At 38.4% G+C, this 25,089-nt stretch overlaps 1 protein-coding gene across 2 annotated transcripts in view; it reads right to left on the bottom strand.

The window, feature by feature from the left end:
* The window catches only part of THEMIS (thymocyte selection associated), a 220,509-nt gene that overhangs the window by 143,946 nt on the left and 51,474 nt on the right, over positions 1-25,089 (bottom strand). For both annotated transcript variants that reach the window (XM_036767981.1, XM_036767982.1), the window contains exon 2: positions 11,752-11,910. In XM_036767981.1, the coding sequence (XP_036623876.1) occupies positions 11,752-11,910 (159 nt within the window). The remainder of the gene's footprint in view (positions 1-11,751; positions 11,911-25,089) is intronic.

The raw sequence follows: 25,089 nt of genomic DNA, 5'->3' as shown, positions 1-25,089 counted from the left end.
GCTGCTGATGGAAAATGGATAATCACACCTACATCATAGATTAACTAGCAGTTGTTCTACAATAAAATAAAAATATCTATGGATTTTTAATGGCTACAAGCCTAAGACCATTTTGCAATAGATCATAACAGCCAAAAATATAATGCAATAATGCAGTCTTGGCTGCATTAAGAGGGATGTAAGTTTCAGGAAATAGGGAGGTGATAATCCCACTATACTCAGCCCTCATAGGACTTCAGTGTTCTCCTGATCCTGCCTCTTTCATTCTGCATCAGTTCATGTAAGCCTTTCTAGGTTGTTCTGAAAGGATCCTGCTCATCTTTTCTTACAGAACAATAGTATTCTGTTACCATCCTGTACCACAACTTGTTTTTTAATCTCATTTCTGTGTATAGCAAAATTCACCTTTCAAAGCCTACAATCATTAGTCTCTTAAATAGAATTCAACAATTCTTTTAATGGTTGTCAAAGATCTACTTAAAATAATATAGCGGGAAGGGATAAAAACTTGCATAACTTGATCGATAATATGTAGAAGTCCCCCTGTGAATAAATTCATGTTTTCAGGTAGGTGGGTTGGTTATGCTAAAGTAATTAGAAACCTCAGGATATTACAAAGTAGTGTGACAAAGAAAAAGATTTAGCTGAGATGCCTTATTTCCTTAGCAGCATCAGTATCTCAGAATAATTGCACCCTTTGGAGTTTTCTCCCTAGAAATCCACATTACAAGAAAAATGTTTCTATGGGTCTGTGTATTTTCCCGTAGTATATGATTTTGTAAACAGTTGAAAAAAATTAAGTGGGAGAATATAGTAGAAATGGTTGATTAACCTATCACTTCATGAGTTGTAAAAGCCAACAAAATATTCCTTCCTAATAAAAAGCCACCAAATGCCGCATAACCTAGGGTAACCTTCCCCCACATCCTAGTACCACTAAAATTGAAGTCCATTTCCACCATGATTGCAGGTTAAAAAACACCCAGTTAGGTCTAGTATTGCTAAATTTGGTATCAATTTTGCTTCCATATTTTTTTTTTTGCAAAGAATGGGCAAAAATCTGTATATTATTTTAGCCCTAAAATATTCACTGAAAATTATTATAATTATTAGATAATTTGTTATTTTTACAGAGCAAATATTTTAACCTAAGAAAAACCATAGATATTGATTTTTAGTTTTGTACGTTGTGGTGTTTTTAGGGGGAAAAGGTATCTTCTGAATTACAGTAGTCACCAAAGAATCTCATTCATTATAGAAAAAATAGTGACTTAAGAGAGAAAATACCTTAAAGGTATTGAAAATTACTCCAAAGGTGAATTGCTATCCTAACTCATTGATTTCCCTAATAGCTCTGATGTTCTGTGCCCCTACTCAGAGCTAGGATTTACTTTTTTGTCCCTTCATTCCCAAACCTTGGTCTATTTTGTCTCCTCTTTCTTTTTTTCTTTCTCATTTAATCCCACACTCATTTGGGTGACTTGCATCTTGTTTTCCATTTCTGGGTACTGATCTTCTGAACCCTTTCCAAATTCTTCATCATCACCCTTGTGATACAGTGAAATAGATTTGATGCTAAGGTAAAAATTTTTATCTCACTCTTGACACTGTATAAGTTTGGGCAAATGTATTTAACCTCACAAAACCTCAGTTGCCTCATCTGTAAAATGAGGGTGTTGGAGTAGGTGGTCTCCGAGGTATCATCTAACTCCAGATTAGATAGATATAGATATATGTGTATATACACACATGTATAAATGCACACACATACACACATACATACACACACACATATATATCTTTATTTTTACTAATCATTGGTAACATTATGCATTTTATTTTACGCATTTGAAAACATTCTGAGAAGGGCTACACAGGTTTTTTCAAATTGCTAAAGGAGTTATGGCTCCAAAAAAAGGTTAAGAATCCATTATCTTGAATAAGATAAGGGACTCAACTTGGTACATGTAACATTACTCTGGCCTAGTGAATGTCACAACAGAAGATATAGAATGGAACTGGGGAATGGTGAAGAAGATGTATAAGTTTCCCCGACCAGAGTATAAAAAGGAATAGTTGTGGCAATGAGACAGTTACAAGCCAGCAAATCTCTGTCTTCATGCCAAGCTTCCATTTCAAATGACACCTCTTCCATAAAACTATGAAATTGTAAAGTGATTTGCAAACTTCAAAGCGTGACATGACTACTAGCTACGATTAGGGTTTTTTCTGATTTCCCAAAACAGGAATTTTCTCCCTTGCACCTTGGACCTAGAACTTTGTTTTTTACTTCTCCAGTGCACATACCATGTGTTTAATTGTGTATTATGATAATGAAGGCTTAGTTAACTTTCTCCATTGTTGCTGTTGTTGTTTAGTTGTGTCTGACTCTGTGTATTTGGATTCTTTTTTTTGGAGGGAGGAAGGCAGGGCAATTGGGGTTAAGTGACTTGCCCAAGGTCACACAGCTAGTAAGTGTGTCAAATGTCTGAGGCCAGATTTGAACTCAGGTCCTCCTGACTCCAGGGCCAGTGCTCTACTCACTGCGCCACCTAGCTGCCCCAAATTTGGAATTTTCTTGGCAAAGATACTGGAGTGATTTACCATTTCCTTCTCCAGCTCATTTTACAGATGAAGGGAAGGAGAAAGTGAGGCTGGTGACCTTGAACAGCTGTCCCTCACTCAAATCAAATTCAACTGCAAGTCATGTCATCATTTCCCTGATGTCATGGTCCTCTTCAAAAACGAAGGACAAACACAATAACAGATGAGGAAACTGAGGTAAACAGTGTTAAAAGCGATTTGCCCAAAGTCACATAGCTAGTAAGTGTCTGAGGCTGGATTTGAACTCATGAAGATGAAAATGAATCTTCCTGATTCCAGGCCCAGCACTCTATGCACCACCTAGCTTTCTCCTCCTACTCTTCCACTAGACTGTAAGTTCTAAGAGGACAAAGACTATATCTTATCTAAACTTTATATGCTCTCTACACAGGAGGCACTAAATGATGTATTTCTATGTTGAGTTGTATTGAACTGAAATCACTCCTTTCTGAAGAAAACACTTAGGGAAAATTTAAGTATGATATTAAAGTAATGAAAAATTCTTATAGAGAGAGATGTGATAAGCTGATGTCCACCTTCAAAGGCAAAAAGAAAAAGAAAATGAGTTAAAGCAGCACCATGAAAAATCTACCACAAATTTTATAGGATTGTTTCCCAAGAGGGAAAACTGGTAAAAATTGAAAAGATTGACTCAGGGAGGCTGTGCAGTTGTAAATATATCTTCAAAATTAGGTTAGAATCATACCTGTATGAAATAGTTTAAATTGGATCTGCATAGAGGTAAAGAAATAGATTCATGCCTATGCCTTTTTGTATGGCTTCCCTTCCTTCCTTTCTTTCTTTCTTCCTTCCTTCCTTTCTTTCTTTTTTCTTTCTTCCTTTCTTCCTTCCTTTCTTTCTTTCCTTCCCCCCTTCTTTCTTTCTTTTTCTTTCTTTCCTTCCTTCTTTCTTTTTTTCTTCCTTCCTTCCTTCCTTCCTTCCTTTCTTTCTTCCTTCCTTCCTTTCTTTTTCTTTCTTTCTTTCTTCCTCTCGTTCTTTCTTTCTTTTCTCTTTCTTTCTTCCTTTCTTTCTTTCTTCCTTTCTTTCTTTCTTCCTTCCTTCCTTCCTTTCTTCCTTTCTTTCTTTCTTTATTTCTTGCTTGCTTGCTTTCTCCATGGATCAATAACTCTCTGAAACTTTCACCAAAACATTTTTTAATCCCATCTCCTTAACGTATGCATTCCCTTCAGAGCACAATGACATGTGTAGTACCTAACGCATCATGGACACTTAATAAGTAGTTTTTTTATTAGTAATGATAACACAAGAATTCTTGCTTTTTCTGCCTAAGGAGTCTGCTTTAATGATAATTTATCCATAAAGCTGCCATCTGCAGTGATTTATATTTAGACACCTTTCTTCTCAAAAAGAAGTGACAAGAAATAAAAACAAGATTACATGCCTAGAAGACATTGTGAACTGCGAACCCCTAGTAAGGTCACCTCACTTCCCTGTGACTTTTCTCTACATTCAAGTGGAGTAGCATCCTTCTATCAATCTGAGGATTCTACCCTGCCCAAACATGAGGGAAGAAGAATATCTTCAAAAGGCTCTAGGGACTCCTGGGATTTTGTATCTCCATCAAGGGAACATCAGAGAACACCATAATAGAGAAGTGGGATATCTAATGCTGCCCCAAATTGACAACTGGTTTGGGTAATTCCCAGGAGAGGGGCACATCAGAACTGCTAACCTCTCCAGCTCCCAGCATTCTGAAGCATTCCAGGGATTAAATTAACAACAGAAGGCCCCTTGAGTGATTCAAAATCCATAGATTAGAGAGTCTAGGTTAGACCCAGCCCCCCAGTATTTCCACAGAATCTATATGACTGAAATGAGCTTTCTGGATTCCTGTCATGGACCCTAAAATAGGGGAAAGGAATGAGGGAGGGGGAAATGACCCAACCTTCCACTTCTTCTGACCCCCTGCCCCACGTGTTGCTTAGTATTTCACTATCACAATTCCATATCTATAATAAGCCGATTATAGAGCAAAACAGAAAGTGTCAGCACATTTAAAATGTGAGTGTTGATTTACTCAAAGTCTCATTATGCTCAGCTGCTACAGCTCCTTCAAAGAAAAGAAACCACAAAATGCAAAGGCACTTCCCAGAGCTTCTGTTATTCATGGCTCTGAAAGGGGTTTTTTGAAACCAATTTAGGGAGGACTCCACACTCCCCCTTACTTAAACGGTCTTAATTTTGCTAATGGAATGTCAGCAGAAAGAGTTGGGGAGCCATGTGGAGCTGATTGCTTTGCTCCAATATGGATGCTGCCTGCGAATTAAACCTACCTAAGCAGCCACCTGTTTATGCTTACGATTATGGAAAGACCCATATGTTTCTCGCTCTACACATGGGAGGTAAATATTGAAAAAATTATTCTGGTGTGAAGGGTGAACAGCAGCAATTCTTCTTTCGCTGTCAACATATGCTGTGGTGTTTCCCCCTAATGTGGTGCCTTGCCTGACATATTTGCTGATGTTTACCGTGCAGCGCTCCCCCAAAAATCTGTTACCCATGGTTATGCAAAACAATTAAAATCCATTCACATTAAATTCAAATTAGAAAACCATATCATTTTCCAACATAAGCATAATAAAGTTTCCCTTTGAAACTGGGGTTTTAAATAGATGTTGATTTGAATGCTGAACAAAGATGAACATCTCCACTATTACCATCATCAACACAAAAAGCGCCTTTCCTTTTTCTTCCTAGATCTTGAGAGGTAGTCCAGAGCCTTGCACTTAGTTCGATAGGCCCTACAAACGAATTTGAGCCTAGTGTGCTGAGAGTGCTGGGCTTGGAGTCAGGAAGACCCGGGTTCAAATCCTGCCTCTGACACTCACTATGTGAGCCTAGTTAAGTCACTTAACTGTTCAGAGCCTCAGACAATTGTTACTGTTGTGGTTGTTGTTCAGTTATGTCTGACCCTTTTGGGGGTTTTCTTGACAAAGATACAGAAGCAGTTTGCCATTTTCTTCTCCAGTTCATTTAAGAGATAAAGAGGCAAACAGGGTTAAGTGACTTGCTCAGGGTCACACAGCTAGTAAAGGTCTAAAACCAGATTGGAAATGAGGAAGATGTGTTAGCTCTATTCACTGCGCCACCTAGCTGCCTGCAGTTTACAGGCAACATCAATGTTAAAATAAGACTATCCACTTTCCTAGGTCTAATCTGGGATTCAGCTTGGGTGGCTCCTACAGAGCTCTGCAGGGAAGGCTAAACTTGGCAAGCAGGCAGGTAGATGCAAAGTAGTTAGGAACATGGAAAGGCAGAGCAAAAAGCCAAAGCAACGGGGGTACTGGTGGCAGGCTCTGAAAGTAGCACATGAATGAATGCCATTCTTTTACTTTGACTCAGGTTGGGGGAACAGGGAAGGCCTGTATTGCCAAAAGAAGGGAACCATATGCTCTGCCACTCCTGAAAGAATCATTTCTAGAGGACTGAGGAAGAGAATTCCCCCACCAACTGGATAAGCCAGAGGTTATTGAGGCTATCTTTGGGACTTTTGATTACATGTAATAGATATACATGATATATACATATATGTATATATTCATATGTATACATGTATGTGTATATATATATATGTTTATATGTATGTATGTGTGTGTATTAAAAACATATGTATGAATGCCCTGGGTATGCCTCTTGGCCATCCTGGAAGAAGAGTCGCCCCCATGTAGACTGCCACCAAATGAATTCTTTCCCTTCCCCTCACTGTATAGAATGCAATGTCATAGGAAGAACCACCCCTTTGTATTTACCGATAAAGGGGAATGAACAGATCTTTTTTAGGGGGGCGGTGGGGAGGTCACATTCCAATCTTCCTTTCTTCCAGGGAGGTGCTGGGAGCACAGCAGAGATGAGTAAACCTAGCCAAGGGTGGCTAGTGGCTGACTTGACCCAATGGCTTATTGAGGAATTGGGGGGGGGGGGGGGGCGGGGATTAACATACTGGGCAATGCATGCCAAGCAGAGAAGTCCTCAATAATATTTAGTCTCTATCCTCGGTCTTGAAGAGACCATTGTATAATTTGTTAGTGATATAGCAACTGTGAAGAAAGGAACCATTTGGACAATGGCTAGGCCATTAGCCAAGAGCTCCTAAGGGATGCCTCTCTATCCGCTTTAAGTTTGAGAGGACCTGAATTGAGCTTCCTAAGCAGAGAAAGGGGATTTCCAGGGCAGTCAATCCCAGAATATAGGCTAGGAGCCAAAGAAGGGAGATTTCTTGGACAGTATCTGCTTCAGGGGTTGCCTCATAATTAACTCCAAATTTAAAACTTCTGGGATCCAGATGAGAAAGGGAAATTTTGGTGGGCAACAGGCCTCTCAGAGAGAAAAGAGGCATCATGTGTGAGGCTTATATGTTGGGAAGAGCTGTTGCAAGGACCTAATGTCACAATAAAGATGAGCAAGTGTCCTGAATTCCATACTCTATTACTCAGTTTTTTCAAGTGTGGGGAAAAGGATACTTTTCTGGCATTCACAAGGGGATTTCCCTTCCAGGGGAGTCCAAACCATAGGACAGTGCTTTGCATTTGGAGAAATGACTGTAACTCTACCAGCCTTGAAGTCAAGAAGCCCACTAGGCTCAAGTTTTTTCTTTGACATATAGTAGCTCTGAGACTATGGGCAAGTCATAGTAACCTCTTAGAGTCCCAGGCAACTTTCTAGGATAATAAATGAGTCATTCGACAATCTGCATCTGCTTGGAGAATTTTCATAACCTGATAAAATCAAAGGTCCCTACACTGATGTAATCAAAGGTCCAGATTAGAATAAAAAAATAAATTAACAAATTATTAACTGAGTGAAAAAATAGAATATTTTAAATTAGCAGATTTGTTTCTATTCGCTAATCCCATCTCCCCACCATACACACATATACACACATATAAACATATGTAGGTATTTGGGCATGTGCATGTATGTGTATAAATACACATACATATTTTATGTTGAAAAGAGAGATTCCTAGATAGCCACTGTCACCATCAAATTCTGTGAACAAACATATAAGTATCTATATCTATCCCCAAATACTTATATTTTGAGATGTAATTTACTTAATATACATTTTTATATGTCCCCAAAATACAGAGGTTTTATTTTTAAGGAAATGAAGATATTTGAAAGTTTCTTTTTAAAGTAAATTCAATATTGTTTTCTATATGCAATTGAAATTCAAACATATAGAAGGAAGATTCAGGCAAAAAAAATGGTTAGTTTTTTTTTTTAGTAGTCTAAAGGTCTAACTGTAAAGCCTATAGACACCTAAGAGATAGATAATAATACAATGAATAACGTTTGGAAATAACATAGAGTGTATTTTTCATCATTTTTTTAACTGTAGTGGCATAAATATAGTTGGTATAATATTAAAACAGAACATTTACCTTCACCTAAATAAATCAAAAGAAAAAAAATTTTTTAATGTTTTTATATTAAAAGTACACTTCTATTTTATGAACGGGAACAGAGTCATTTGTTTAGTAGATTTTTTTTCCCTTCAGTCAATTCAATGATTGTCTTAAGATAACAACTCTATTAAAGGGAAAATATCTCTCTTCAATCAAAATGACTGAAACCTTTTGGGATTTTGTGGAAAATTCATTTATCTGGTAGGCATGTAATTCAGATAAGAAGTAAAATTTCCATATACATTATTTTCCATGAGTCACATGCAATTCCTATTTCATGATAATATTATAGAGCGTCATTATTTTATACGGATTTTTCCATTATGCCAAAGCCTGTTGCATTTTGCAATCCCCTAGTGCCATCAGATGTCTCTAGATGATCATAGGATCATAGATTTAAAAAAGGGAGAGGGCTTAGTTATTTAATCTAACACTCTGAGGCCCTCTAAGGTAAAGTGACTTGCCCAAAGTCACATAGTGATTAACTGTCTGAGGTAAGATTTGAAATCATGTCATTTGATTCCAAATCCAGTATTCTTTTCCACTGCATCATAGGAATGTTGATGTTGACAAACAGCAATAAATAGCCCTGATCAGGCTTTCCATTATACATATATATGTATGTATATATGTATATTTGTATGTGTATGTGTGTGTATGTGTATATGTATATATTGTAAGGCCAATCTGTAAGTGAAAGCTCTTTCCCAGCCCATTGAATAAGTCCTCAGGGGGGGGCCAACAAAGGGAGCCCTGATTAGAGGCAGGCCCACACCTTTGTGATGCAGATCAGGGATTACAGACTCTTCCTCTCCACTCAAGAGGCCTTAGGTGGGGCCAACAAAGGGAGGCCTGATTAGAAGCAGGCCCACACCACTAACTAGGTTCAAGGCCCTAGGCCCCATACCTTTTTGCAAAGTAGGCTCTGAGCCCTCAGGGCCCTGAGCAGGGTATAAGAGCTCTGAGGTAGGTGCTTTGCCTTGGGGGGCACACTCATTGAAAGAGTGTTGCTGATGAGACTCTGGGTAAGCTGTTGAAGCAGCAGGCCCTCCTCCCCCCACCCCAGCCCCATTTTGAAAGCCTAGTTGTTGGTCCTTCTCCTTCTCTGGTAGCTATGTGTTGCTATGGATAGACCGATTTGTGTTTATTTGCTCTGTTTATATAATGTATGCTTGTAATTTCTGTTTATACTCTCTCTGAAGTTCAGGGTGCTGGCTTTTCCCCTTGAACTAAATGAGTGGTATATGTATGTTTAAAGTGAGATTGTTGACCCCTTAAAGTTGCTTTCCTTAGAAAAGCAGATCAAAGGACCTGTGCTAGCAGCCCTCCTGTGTGCCAGTGTTATTGGCCTTACACAGCCACAGTAGCTGCAAGTAACATTGTTGTTACATATGTATATATACGCACACATACATACACACACACAATAGCACTAAATAAATATATATGTGTGTGTATATATATATATATATATATACATATATATATATGAAATACTGACATTTATTTAGTACTTTAAAGTTTATAGGGTACTTTACATACATGCTCTCATTTGAGCCCCATCATACATCTGTGAAGTACATACTACAGAAATGTGAAATACAAAAGAAACGTGAAATGCACAAATTTAGAGATTTCACCACCCCAGCTGTTCATATGGACTATTTGCGTCTGACTTGTATAGAGCATTCTGAGTTTGTATTGGTCTAATTAGCCACAGTCGGATATAGTGTAACTTGACTCCAACATAGTAATGTCATTTTGGTTCTCTTTGAAAACAAAGTATATAAATACAAGTATTACTATCCTGATTTTACAGATAAGGAAACTGAGGCTTAGAACACTTAAATGATATGGTCGCTTGGACATATAACAGGGGTGTGCTGGAGGCAGCTATTTTCAGGGTACACATTTATACCTCAGAAATGGTCAAATACTACAAATCAGGACCTAACTTATTTTTTTTTTTTACTGTTTACACTTAAGAAAGTGATAGGGAAAATATCAATAATGCAAATTATATTTGTAAGTATATTGTAGGCAGTTTTTTTTTCTTAAGTACTAGATTTAAAACATTTACCAGCATACCCATGGCACGTAAGAGTCAGTCAGAATTTGAACCTACGTCTTCCTGACTTCTAGTCCAGCATTCTTTGATTCGGTGTAATGAAGTCCATAATACAATTTATCATTGCAAAGAAGAAAAAATGGAATAGTTTCTGTCCTAGAGGAGGACTGTCTCAATGTCGTTCCCAAACTGCTGCAAACAAAACTGACAATAACACTCCAAATGTGGTGTCGTCAGAGCAGAGTATCCAGACTAACATATCCTTACATTCCTGGAATCTTTGCTTCTCTTAAAGCATCCAAAGATCAAATGAGTTCTTTTGGTTGCTACAATACCTTGAGTTTATAGCTCACTAAAATCCCAAAATCTTTTTTCAGACGAATGGCTATCTAACCATGCATTGCCCATGTTGTACTTTTTACAGGTTAAAAGACCTGTGTAAGACTTTACATTTATCCCTACTGAATTTCATTTCATTAGATTCAGCCTAATGCTCTGGACAATCAATGTCATTTTAGATCCTGACTCTGTTATCAAGAGCATTCATTATTCACCCCTCCCCCCCACTTTTGTTTTCCCTGCAGATTTGATGAGTAGCATCTTTCTGTTTCCCTTATGAGCATACCCTAGAAATGATTTTGATCTAGGCTTTAAGTGATTCTACTCAAAGCCCTAGAGGGGGATGTAACGATCCAGAGTTTTAAAAAAAAGGATCTCACCATTCTCTTTAGGGGCCAGGTTTTCCCCCACCCAATCTACATGCTCAAATCCACAACCAGATGACCTTTTAGAGGGAGAGTGTGAGCAGTTCTATGTTGTACTATCAAGGAGCCATCTTGGTAGAAAGGCATTCTCTGATCTTACACCCATTACAGCCCCATTTCTTCCTTTAAAACTAATTACCCCTAACTGCAAATGCATCCTAAATGACTTCTCCAAGCATCAACTCAAATCATGTAATAATATAATGCCAACAGGAAAACTCAAAGGGATGACTTGAGCAACAACTGGTCTTGTGAAAATGTTGGCAAACAGGTCAACTACCTTAACTGCCTTAACAAGAAACATCTCTTATGGTGGAAGGATAGAAATCTGAACATCTGTTCGAAAACACTGTTAGTCGAAAAGGAAATTGGCCTAAGCTAGAAAGATACTGTGTGTGTGTGTGTGTGTGTGTGTGTGTGTGTATACATACGTATGTATGTATGTATATAAATCCAACTTCTTACTATTATCAAATAAAATGGCTTTCATTTTAAAATGAAACATAGATGTAGCCCTAGAGTCGAGGGGGGAAATACATTCCTTACAAAAGAGAAGTCACTCAGACTTTCGAGTAAAGGAAGTTTAAGAGGAAGAAAGAGAAAATTTTAAGCTCAAAAATTTCTATTGTTCTTTCAAATTGCTTGAATTGTCTGGATTCCAAATCAAAATAAGCCAGCTTAATATGACATCTTAAAGATTCCTCAAGTGCACATATAAAGCAAAGTTATGAATGAGGATGACAGATCATTCTCCCTAGAGTGGGAACAATTGCTTCATTCCTGTTAGTTGTGTGAATGCGTTAAAAAATAACAACAAAAAAACAACAACCCTGCAGTTTCTCCAATGAGGAGAGCTAATAGATAACATGCTCACAAAATACTGTACCTGGAAAATTTAGAGGCAGTTCAAATTTGGGAGAACATTGACCATCTTCATTTTCCTTACAAGTGTTAGCCATGACCTTCTTTATTTTGAAACTGTTCACTTTAATCACTTCTCCCGTTGATAGAGAGCATTCATTTCCAAACATTTCATAAATAGAACCTAAAGAAAAAAATAAAGATTTATTGTAATGTGGCTCATGTCCCACTGTTTCCATGAAGAAGAAGTCAATACCTTGGATATAACTACACTAAGATTTTGGGATACCCTGCATCATCATGATCATCAATTAGTTCCTTTTAGCAATTGATGAAAATTATTAAAATTCTTTTTAAAAAATAAATTGTTGATGCTTTTTGTTTTTTATACCATAGTGATTTCTCCTTGAGGCTGTTAGGTGGCACAGTGATTAGAATACTAAGCCTGGAGTTAGGATGACTGATATTCCCTGAGTTCAAATCTGTCCTCAGACACTTGCTAGCTGGGTGACTCTGGGGAAGTCATTTAACTCGACTTGCCTCAGTTTCCTCACCTGTTTTAGCTAGAGAAGGAAACGGCAAACATCATTGCTAAGAAAACCCCGCATGGCATCATGAAGAGGCAGACAAGACTCAAAACAACTGAACAACAATTTCTTCTTATCTTCACCTCCCCACACAACAAACACCTCCTATAACAAAGGGAAACATTTAAACAGGAAACAATCCTTCTGGTGGAAGGATAGAAATCTGTACATCTGTTTGAAAACATTGCTAGTTGAAAAGGAAATTGGCCTAAGCTAGAAATACACCAGAACTATTCACAATTAATAGACTTCAGCTGATTTGTTGGTATTGCTTACATTATATGTTGTTCTCTTGGTTCCCCCTTCTTCATAATTCATCACTCATGTATACTTCTCCTTTCATACATTTTGTATCACCTTTCCATTACTAAAATGAATTTAATTATGTTTCATTGAAACATGTTTATCTAAAACCTCAATTGACTGCATAGACTACTTTACACAGCAGCTGCTTCGAATTTTCTCATCTTTCCTCAAGCCTCTACCTAGCATTCTACCCTGAACTCATTCCTCTGATGACTTTGCCTCAAACTTCATGGAACAAAACTGAGACTGTTTGTGGAGAGCTCCTTCCTCTCCTCTCCTCGTTTTATATACTGAAGACATCTTCTTCCAATCTCCTCTTTCACTCTGATATCAGATGAAGCGGCAGACCTTCTTGCCAAAACCAACCACTTCTCTCTATATAGTACTCTTCACATCCCACTTTTCTCTTTCCCTCTCCCTTATCTTCAATCTCTCTATATATACCAGCTCCTATTCAGTTTCCTACAAACATTCTCATGTCTCCCCCAACCTTAAAAAAATCCTCATTTGATGCTACCAACCCTGGTATCAGTTATCATCCTATTTCTTTCCCTCCCTTGGTGGCTAAACTCCTTGAGAAAGCTATCTACACTAAATATCTCCACTTCTTTTCCTCTCACTCTCTTCTAAACCCTATGTAATCTGGCTTCTGACTCCATCATTCAACTGAAACTGTCCTCTCCAAACTTATCAATGATTTTTAAATTTAAAAAAATCTGAACACCTCTCCTTGACCCTCTTCCTTCTTGACCTCTTTGTAGCATTTAGCAAATGAGTATTTGTACAGTAATTTAAGTTTTGGAAAGCACTTTACAAATGTTATTTTATCCTCAAAAAAAGAAAAAAAACAACTTGGGGTGTAGGTGCTATTATCATCCTCCTTTTATAAATGAGAAAACTGGGGCAGATAGAAGTTGAATGTTTGCCCAGATTCATAAAATGGCAGGATTTGAACTCAGGTCTTCCTGATTCAAGGTCTAGGAGTCTATCCACTGGGCCTCCAAGCTGCCTAACACTTGGTATTGTTGATTACCCTCTCTTTCTAAGTACATTCTTCTTACCAGGTTTTTGTGATGCTACACTCTTGGATCTTTTCCTATCTGTTCAACCTGCTTTTCCTCAATTTCCTTTGATGATTCTTCATCAACTGGTCTCCCTACTTCAAATCTCTTCCCAATTAAATACAATCTCCTCTAAGTAGCCAAGGTGATTTTTCTAAAGCTTAGGTGTCATCATGTGACCTCATGCTCAAAGAACTCCAATAGTTGCCTACTACCTCCAAGATGAAACACAAACTCCTCTCTTCAGCATTTAAAGTTATTTACAACCTGGCCTTTTCCTACCTTTCCAGTCTTCTCACAACTTTCTTCCATAGGGGTGTATGAGGTGCTCAAGGAGAACTAGCATTTCTGGTGTGAGGGCTTGCTGAGCCCTTTCCAAGGCTTCTCATCTACCTTTGGTGTCCACCTTTACCCAACTCTTACCAGTAGCTCCGAGAAGCTATAGCATGCATAGTGATCACACCGAGGTAAAACTGTCTTGCTAGGTGGGCTAAACCAGCTTTAGATGGGCTAAACAGGCCTCAAACCCATTGGTGAGTTAGGGAGATGTCTACCAAAAAACATATGAAGATTTCCCTTGGAGAAAGGGACTGATGAGAAAAATTTGTTCTAATGGCCATGAAGGGAGCTGAAGCAGACACTGTGGCACTTAGAGCTTGATCATACATCGAATATGCCAAAATCATCCACTGTATCCCAGGCCATTGGATCATTATCATCATCATCATTCTAACTTTTGTTTTACCTCTGTACTTCAATAGGTGGAAGAAAGAGTGACCCTGACGACTCTGTGCAACTTTGCCTCACTTAAGTCCAATTCATGTGTAAGTCAAGACATCATCTTGTGGTGTAATTGGTCCTCTTCAAAATGAAGTAAAAATAACACAACTTTCCTCCACACATTCTGTTCCAGCAACTTACGACTGGTATGGTCTGCCTCATCATTTCTGCTCTTAGATTCCCTGACTCTCTTCAAGATCCAATTCAAGTTCCCATTTCTGCAGAAGAGCCTTCCCCTTTCAATGTGCTTTCTATCAACTCAATATCTTGTATCTACCTACTTGTTTACATGCTTTTTATCTCATTGGAATGTATACTCCTCGAGAGCAGGTACTATCTTTTTGCCTTTCTTTGTATACTGAGATTTTAGCATAGTGGCTAGCACATCATAAGTGCTTAATACTGTAAGTGCTTGTTGACTTGACTTGACCTAAAGGAATAATAGCTTCCTACTCTATCTAGTAAGCAAAGTAAATGCTACTTTTCTACTACAAACTTTAGTTTGTATTTTTCTCAGTACTTTTGGCTCACAATATTGAAATCAGGATGAAAACAAGTTATAGATTGTTGGAATTTATTATATATTCTTGCTACATCAGGTGGATTAGGTTCACGGGACTCAACAATGACCTAAAAACTAGGGAAAGAAAAATTTAAGGACAGAAGGAAAAATAGATCGCAGTCCATTATTGGGAAATCACACTAGGCTAAAGATGAGAAAACCTAGGTACTATTCTTGGCCTTAGCTATTTAGGATATGACCTGGGCAAAATCACATCACTGAGTTTCAGTTTCCATAACTAGAAAACAGGAGTAATAAAAACCTGTTTCCTTTATTTATTTTGCTGAGTTATCATGAAGACTAAATATGGATATGTTCTGTAAATATTTATATAAATTTAAGATATTACATTTAGGAAGCAAACAACTGTTTAAATAGATGGTGTCTGTGAACTTGATTTGATTTCCTACCAGGGTGGAGAACCTGTGGCCTTGAGACCACATTTGGCCTTCTAGGTCCTTGGGTACGGCCTTTTGACTGAGTCCCAATTTTATAGAACAAATCTTTTTATTAAGGGGATTTGCTCTGTGAAGTTTGGATTCAGTCAAAGGGTCCCACTTGAGGACCTGGAGGGCCACATGTGGCCTTGAGGCTACAGGTTCCCCACCCCTGTGCATGGCTTAAAATATAGAAAGGATGATGACCTCTCTACCAAATGTACAGTATACCTAATGAGGGCTAGCAAAAATGCATTTGCTTCTTGTCTTTAAAGAAAAGAATGGTGGACGGAGAAATGTACCCATATACATTACGAGGCAACTAAGTGGCTGGGTGGATAGAGACCTGGAGTCAGGAAGACTTGAGGTCAAATCTAGTTTAGTCTTAGTCATTTACAGCAAGTGATTTTGTGGGAAATTCACTTAACCTCTCTTTGCCTGAGTTTCCTCATCTCTAAAATAAGGAAAATAATAGTACCTACCTCCCAGAGTTTTTGTGAGGATAAAATGAGATTATTTTTTGGTAATATACTTTATAAACCTTTAAGTGCTATACCAGTATTAGCTATTGTTATGATTATTTTATGATGGTGATGTATCTATTTGCCAAGATAGATATCATAGAAAATATCAGGCATAAGAAGAATCATAGAGGGAACCAGTAATTCATAAAAGATTATATTTTAAAAGTGGCTGTCAATAAAACCCATAGTCTCAGGTATATATTAAAAAATGATTGAAGTATGGATAATAAGCCAGGTGAATTAGAAATCCTAAGGCAAAGGAATGAATCCAACCTTTTCTAGGTTATCACTCAAATTTGAAGGGGCATGGGACACATGGAACTCTTGACTGGAATATGGTGGCTATGAGAGAGCCAATTTAAAAGGAATACTATACGTAAAAGAGACGGCAGTGTAGAATTGATTAATCAAATATATTCATGGGTAGAAGATCAGAAACCAAAAGAGAGAAAGCATCATGGAGAGCATTTGAATGAGAATTATTGTAAGGAGAACAAAAGTGATATTATTGTAGAAGCATACGACACACCACCAGGGCAGAAGAAAGATTTATCTATAGTTGATGAAACAGATATCAAAACTAGCATGAAGACAAGTTACATTAACAGGCACTTCAATTATCTCTCTGTGAGTGTGTGTGTGCATCTGTGTGTCTGTCTCTCTGTCTCTCTCTATCTCTCTCTGTCTCTGTCAAAAGCAAATGAGTTAATATATTGTTTACTTGCTTTAATTACAATTTCATTTGTGAAACTGAAGAAAACAAAGGTGAATGATTCTTCCAGATCTGATTCTAGCAAGGAGGAATGGATTTCCAGGGTAGAAAAGATGAGAATCCATCTTCAAATACATGAGAAGAAAGAAGAATACTGGGGGGAAAATCTGACATGAATGCTAGATTTAAGGAGAAAGGTTTTCAAAAGGCTCAGAGAAAGAATAGGAGCCCATGACTTAAAATTTTATATGGCAAGTTAGTAGAGGAAAGATGGAAAGTTCTTAATAATGAAAATATGAAAACACAAAGAGACACACTTCCAATAAAGGGGAAAAGGCCAACTTATCAGAGATGAGAGTGGGAACATAGTATTCTCCTCAATGAACTCACATTTTTAAAGAGACATGTATAAAATATGGACGCCAAGGTAGGTCATGGAGATTGAATACAAAAGAAGAGACAGTTCAGTTGGAAGAGTGTAAGGAGTTTTAAAACCCAAAATAAACTACTATGTTTGAAAATTAAGGTAAACTGAGAGAGAAGGTCCTGAGCATGATCAATTTATAAGTTAGGCTATCAGTAATCAATAAATTAGGTCAATGCATCAAGGGTTGACAGGATCTTTTAAACCTAGATGTGTCTTTCTTCTGATTGGCCTGACAGCACATCATTTAGACCTCCCCTGGAAAAGGCAAGACAATCCTGATTGGTAGACATTTTAATAAGGAAATAGGATGAGAATCCGCTTCAGCTCCTCCCTCTTCAGAAAATGGGAATAATCTTCAAATAATAGTATCAGGCTTCAGATAATGGGAGTAATCTGTAGCATCTTTGAATGAATCAACTAGAATTTGGGTTGAGTAGTTGGTGGATAAGGTTGTTCTCAAAGAGGACCAGTGACATCAAGAGTGTGGGTGAGGTTACAAAGGTGGACGATACTACGGCGGAAATACAAATTAAAATAGTAGAATTGAGAGTCAAACTGACTGCAGGCTACCTGAGTAAAAGGTAGAGGAAATTACAAGTCACGGGGCAGCTAGGGGATACAGTGGATCGAATGTCAGTTCTGGAATCAGAAAGACTCATTTTCCTGAGTTCAAATGTGGCCTCAGACACTTACTAGCTATGTGACCCTGGGCAAGTTACTTGACCTTGTTTGCCTCAGTTTTCTCATATGTAAAATGACAAACCATTACAGTATCTCTGCCAAGAAAACCTCGAATAGGTCATGAAGAGTAGGATACAACTGAAATGAATGAATAACAGAAATTACAAGCCAAAATTTGACCTTAAGTTTCTCCAGAATGTAGGTAAAGGGTAAAGTTACCAGGGTTAGGAGTTTAGACACACACTGTGTGGGAGAATATAAATTCTAGGCCAGCTTGACTAAGTCTTAAAAATAGAATTAGAATCAATTTTCAATTTTACAGAGCTAAGGAAGGTAATAATTAAGACAATAAAAAGGTTTCTTTGTTTCTTTTAGACCTGGCTGTGGAGTCAAGAAGAAGTTCGATGAAAGATTCTTATCTTTTCTTCACAGCTTGGAGGGTATGTGCCAGTGGTAATGGATAGTGGAGAGGTCTAATTACTTCTGGGTCAAAAATTGACCACAATTCCCTTAATCTTGTGTTAAGTATTAGCCCACCAATTAAAGGACTTCCTTGTCATACTCCCTATCCCAATGACCCCTCCCAAGAACATTCTATGCAGTAACATCCACAAGAACATCTTGTGTCATAGCATCCATTCTGGGAGAATTGAAAGGTTCTCTGACTTCAGGTATCAGTTTGGTCATTCAGGTCAAGGTATCTTACTTATCTAATCAGCCAGCTCTGGAAACATCACCTCCCAAGCTCCTTTTGCCTGAAGCCTTACCCTTCCTTTATGGTTTAAGCTTTGGCTTTTTGTTCCTCCTGGAAGTCTCCACCCCAGTGGGAGGGGATCCCTTGCTGGTGAACTCCATAAATCCCAAGACAAGTTTGATACTCTGAGGACTCATTATTCCTGTGTCACTCACACTACTCATGATTTATTTTGCTTCTAGTTTCTCTAACAAGGATAATGAATTTCAGACCAGAAAAAAGAGGTCAGGTCCAAGTTGGACTAGATGGTAGTCCTGCTTTACTCTGACTTGCTCAGACTAACAACCAGAGTACTATACTATGTTCTGAATGCCAAATTAGGGAAGAAAATAAATTAGAGATTGTCTAGAGGAAAATTATTAAGATAGGGATGGGGCTAGAGGTGATGCCATACCAGGATCAGGTGAAGGAATTGAGGTGCTATTCTTCCTTCATTTTGGAAGAAGACCAAAGACATCACTGAGTGATGTCTTGACTTGTGCATGAATTGGATTTAAGTGGGAAAGAGATGCACAAAGTCATTAGCTTCACTGTATTGCAGTCATTGAAGTCCAGTGGCAAGGTAAGGCAGGACCACTGGCAATGGCCCAGGATGCAATGGATGGCCTTGGCATCTTCAATGCTTGACCAAGCCTTCATGACTACTTCAGAACAAATTGTTCTCATCTACCAATTCCTCAAGGGGAAATCTTCACATGCTTGGGGTAAACACCTCCTAACTCATGACAGATTTGAGGCCTGTCAATTACACTCAACCTGGTTTAGCCCATCTACCAACAACGTTTTACTGAGGTGTAGCCACTGTGCGTGCTACAGCTTTTTACAGCCACAGGTGATAGTTGAGTGCCATGTGGACATCAAAGCAGCCCAGAAAAAGGCTCAGTAAGCTCTCAGAGAAAGGACTTAGGGAGGATGGCTATTTTCACATATCCAAAGGGCTCTCATATAGAAGAGAAACTATACTTGCTTGGCCTTAAAGGACAGAACCTAGGAGCAATGGGTGGAAATGTCAGAGAAGCAAATTTAGGTTTCTCAGAAGGAAAAACTCAATAATCAGAGCTGCCAAAAAGCATGAGTGGCCTCAGGAAGTGATGGGTTACTTCTCAGTGGAGATCATTAAGTAGAGGCTGGATTATCACTTGGTTAGGATCATGTTCAGAATGCTAATCTGCTGTAAGAAAATACAAAAGGAATGATTTAAGGAAAAACTAGGGATATTTGTATGTACTGATACAGAGTGAAATAAGCAGAAACAGGAAAACCAATTATTTCTATAATAACCCTGGAAAAGATACATTTTGAAAGACTTAAGAAGTGTAATCAGTGCAGTGACCACCCACAAATGCAGAGAACCAATGATGAAGCATGTTACCCTCCTCCCAACAGTGGTGATAGACTCAAGATGCAGAATAAAACCTACTGGATGTAACCAATATGGGAATTTTCTTTGCTTGACTATATGTATGTTTGTCACAGTGGTTTTGTTTTCTTTTTTCAGATAGTGAGGAAGAAGTGGGAGAGAAAATAAATGCTTGTTAGTTGGAAAAACAAAGAAGAAAAAAATTAAATATAGGAGCTAGACTAGATGGACTATAAAGTCCTCTCAGATTTTAAGAGTGAATAATCCAATCTCATGTTGAGCCTGACTCATTCTATTATTAAAAATGCAAGATTCTTGGTTCACTTGTTAAAAGGAAATCTTTATGTTCAGGCCTTTCACCCTGATAAAAGAGGCAAAACCAGACCTTATTAAAAAAAAAAAAAACCGCCAACGTAGAAAACACCAAGGTAGAAATCACTGAGGATCAGTCCCGAAGATTCAAACAGCTTTTAAAGACAACTTTTCATAATAAGAGAAAGACAATTCTCATAGGTACATGTCTTTAAAAGGGAATTTAAAAGGGCCATCAAGTCTCAGCTTCTCCCCAATTGCCACATCGTAGGGAAATGAGACTAGAGATTAGAGGGAATGGGAAGAAAGCTCCTGTGATTATAGCAGGGGCTCAAGAGTCAGAAAATTGTTGTTGTTCAGTCATTTGGAGCCTGTCTGACTCTTCATGACCCCAGGGGGCTTCTTGGCAAAGATAATGGAGTGGTTTGCCATTTCCTTCTCCAGTTCATTTTGTAGATGAGGAAACTGAGGCAAACAAGGTTAAGTGACTTTCCCAGGATCACACAGCTATTAAGTGTCTGAAGCCAGATTTGAACTCATGAAGAAGAGTCTTTCTGACTTCAGGCCCCATACTTTATTTACTGCACCAGAAATCAGGAAGACCTGAATTCAAATGCGACCTCAGACATTTCCTAGCTATATGACCCTAGGCAAGTCACTTGGCCTCTGTCTGCCTCGATTTCCTCATCTGCAAAATGGGGATAATAATGGCACCTCCCTCTCAGAGTTGTTTTGGGGATCAAATGAGATCATTTCAGTGCTATATAAATGTTACCTATTATTTTCATTGTATCTCTATACAATTTAAAATTCCAATAAACAAGAGGCTGATATCACTAAATGCTGGAACATTTTGTAGGATACAGTGGGTCAATAGAAGAGAAAAGGGAAAGCTTATTCAAAACTATAGAAAGACAAGAGCCTCAGCCATTTCCATCTGTTGCTCTGGGCTCAGTAACCAAATCGACCCTTCCTACATTGCTCCTAGAAAGGGCACCTTGTGGGACAATTCTTATGACTCCCCAATTACTTCCTTCCCTCACCACTATTCCCAGTTCGATCTAGTTTCTGTATTAGAATACAAACTCCTTAAAGATGTCTCTCACACTTGTTGACTGATTGATTTGCTTAGCACACAGTGTCTGGAGCATTAAACAACTTCATAATTCTTTTTTTTTCTGTTCAGGCACAGGGTTCTATTCTCCCCTTCACAAAGACAAGTACAGTTATTGATCCACTTAAGTGCACAGGGGAGATCAGGTGTCCCACAAACCCAACAAGGTGGAGAAGGATAATGTTGAAGCAGTTAGAGAAACCTATTGAGCTGAAGAGTTGACATAACTACCCCAGGCAATTCTGTCTCCCCTCGTTTGTACTGCCTCATCACTAAATTCTGGAAAATTTCTAGGCATAGAGAAGTCATGTTCTAGGGCATGGATGTTTATATGGGGAAAGGAGAAGGTTAATCCTTCTAACTAATAAGGAGAAATAGAAGGTGGAATTCTCTTTTTAAAAGAAACCATTCTTTATATATTGAATTTTTGTGTCTGTCGATGATTAAGTTTAAACTTCTAAAAACTCTAATAAAAAAAGAAATAATGCCTGCCTTCCTGGAACTTACAGTCTAGGAAGGAGATAAGACAAAAACCAAATGACTTTAGTGTACACTATTATCTGAATAGTGCATTAGAGAAGTATACATTGCTATGTGAAGAACCAAAGGGAAAAGTACGTCTCTGACCAAGTACACCAAGGAAGGCTTCATAGAGGAGATGGCATTTGAGTTGAACTTTGAAGGTTGATTAGGATTGAACAGGCAAAGTGGGAAAATAGAGCATTCTAGGCATAAGAAATAGCATGAGCACAGTGGTAGAAAAGCATAGCATATGCTCAGGATATAGAGAGGTTGGGGAGCATAGAGAGAATGGATGGGAGCGATGTGAAGATAAGGCTAATGAAGGTTACTGCCAGTTATGAACAGCCTTGAATCCAAATACCGAACTTCTCTCAGTAGGCAATAGGGAGCCATTCAAGATGTCTGAGCAAAAGAGTGGCCAGAACTCTGTACCTGAAAGCTTAACCTGACAATATTAAGAAGGATGGACTGGAAGCAGAAGAAAAACCTAGAAGCAGGAGTGGACATAATAGAAGGCTATCACAATATGCCAGGCTGGTAGTGATAAGGGCCTCTTCTAGAATACTGTAGTGGCATTGTCAACAGAGAGAAGGAAAAGAAGTAATACCGATGTGAAATCTACACTGACTCCAAAGGTAATATCATAGGATCACAGACCTCGAAGGATGATTAGAAATGACATAGCGTCAGGAGAGGGTGAGGTTTCTGGGAGGCCAGTAAGATGAAAAAAATATAAAAGTCAGGTACTGAGGGCAGTTTCCTAACGAAAGAGGTAAGAGAGGCCTGTTGTCCTGAGAAACACATGGCCACTTCACACCATGACTCCCTTCCTCAACCTTACCAGGGAGGGGCCAGGGCAGCATTATCTTTGGGGGTGATGTTCCATTCTGCCCATGATAATGGCAGTTAAGGAAGTTAGGTGGCGCAGTGGATAGAGGGCCAGGCATGCAGTCCGGAAGACTCATCATCTTCCAGAGTTCAAATCTGGCCTCAGAAACTTACTAGCTGTGTGACCCTGGGCAAGTCATTTAACCTTAATAGTTTGCTTCAGTTTCTTCATGTGTAAAATGAGCTGGAGAAGGAAATGGCAAACCACTCTGGTATCTTTGTCAAGAAAACTGCGAATGGGGTCACAGAGAGTCAGATGCAACTGAAAAAGGACTTAACAACAATAACAATACCGGCAGCTGGGAGAGCCAAGTGGTAAAGAGGTTCTCAATTCCAATCCCTGTTAAAGGGCAGGTAAGGAAAACAATGGCCTCTCCTCCCCCTTTCAAAGCCTTTCCAATTTCCCTATTACAGATAAAGCCTCTCTCACTTGTAAATCTGCCTTTAATGACTGTTCGAGTCATGGAAAAACATATTTGGACCTGGAAGGTATGAAAAAGGACAACTAGTTCAACCCAGCTCATTTTACAGATAAAGGGGCTGAGATCCAGGGAAGGTAAATGACTTGTTAAAGGTAGCATAAGTAGGATGTTTCCAAAGCAGGAAATGAATTCAACTTCTCTGACTCCGAAACCAGTACTTGTTTTTGGTTTATTTAGTCATGGATCATCTAAGAAGCTTCCCTTTCACCAGGAGGATAGGTCCCAGGCCTAAGGGTATCATCTATTTTTATGACCTTTGAAAAGCCACATGCAATTTAATATGCATTATGGAATTATGGGAGTCAAAATGTGCTTGGAATACATATACACATATAAACATAAGAATCTTTTTTTTTTTATGGCTTCCTCTTAACCCCAAGGAATACATCACAAACATGCAAAACCTAAATCTATTAAGTCTTTACAGACTGATTCTTTCCAAAGGAAGGCATATGTTTGCAACACAATGCCAAACATCAGAGAAAGCTGGAATAAGGCTGCCTATTTTCAGTGATCAAACAATGCCCCTGAAGGCTGTAATTAAAGAGCCATGTGCCTTTGAAATCACCTTTTTGGGATTGCGATTTTGCTCAATAAAAACTACATTTGTATGCTTTTATAAGCCCATCTTTAGTTTGAAAATCCACATAAGCAGTGCTGAGATCACATCAGAGCATCCAAAAGCCTTTGGTTAATATATTTTTCCTCCATCTTTCCTACCATGTTAAATATGTATGTGGGGACAAAAGCTACTACTGTTTTGATATTTTTTTCTTTGGTTTTATTTTCAGACAAGGGAAATAACTTTGACTTCACATAAAGGGAAGGGACCTCATTATCAACATGGGATGTAATGGTTGTCCATGGCTAATTAACACAGTTAGAGCTTGGTAAATTAAAGGTTTCATTCATGGACTCCATCCCACTTAAATCAGTTGGTGTCAAAGAGACCACATTTGGTAGTCATCATGAAAATTCATGCCAACTATGGATTGTGTAGTAGAATAGTTATAATAATAGCAAGGAGGACGAGTCCTATGACTCCATGGTATAAGGAAGACCTGGGTGAAGAAATTCCCTCTACCAGTGCAGGTCGGAACCCTATCCTCAACTTATATTCCTATAACGTAGAGCACTGAGATTATATTCCTCTAACTTAGAGCACTAACTTGTTCATTGAGATGATATGATTTGCCCCGGGTCACATAGGCAGTATATGTCAGAGATAGCATTTGAATTCAGGTCTTCCTGGCTTGGAGGCCCATCCTCTATTCAAGCTGTCTGTAATAGTAATAAATAATAATAACTTACATTTATATAGTATTTTAAGGTTTACAAAGCACTTTGCATACATGATCACATTCGAATTCTACAACAACTCTTTGAGGTTGGTACTAGAGGTCTTATGATCCCTATTTTATAGTTTACTAAATTGAGATTTAGTTTAAGTGACTTTCCCAGTGTCACAGTGTTCAGAATGGTCAAAGGCAGAATTTGAACCCAAGTCTTACAGATTCCATATCCCTCTCTCTGTTAATTATGTCATGCTGTTCCCCTTCTCCAATCACCATTGTGTAATAATAATTCCAAAAATATGATATTGACCATTACTGTTTTCATTTACCATGCTCCTCAGTGCTGTATCTTGAGTCACCACATAAGCTTTTTTTAAGTTCAGCAATGGCAAGATATCAGTGCCTTAGGATCATAGATGTAGAGCTGGTAGGAATCTGAGTCCAAGCCCTTCATTTCACAGATATGGCCTAGGAAAGTTAAGTAGCTTTCCCAGGGTCACACAGGGAGTAAAAATTAGAACTGAGATTTTAGTTGAGGTCTGCTGCCTCAGAGGAAAAG

Source organism: Trichosurus vulpecula, chromosome 7 (assembly GCF_011100635.1).
Source record: "Trichosurus vulpecula isolate mTriVul1 chromosome 7, mTriVul1.pri, whole genome shotgun sequence".
Classification (NCBI taxonomy): domain Eukaryota; kingdom Metazoa; phylum Chordata; class Mammalia; order Diprotodontia; family Phalangeridae; genus Trichosurus; species Trichosurus vulpecula.
The sequence above is the reverse complement of the archived record's forward strand: the minus strand, read 5'-3'. Positions and strand labels throughout refer to the sequence as shown.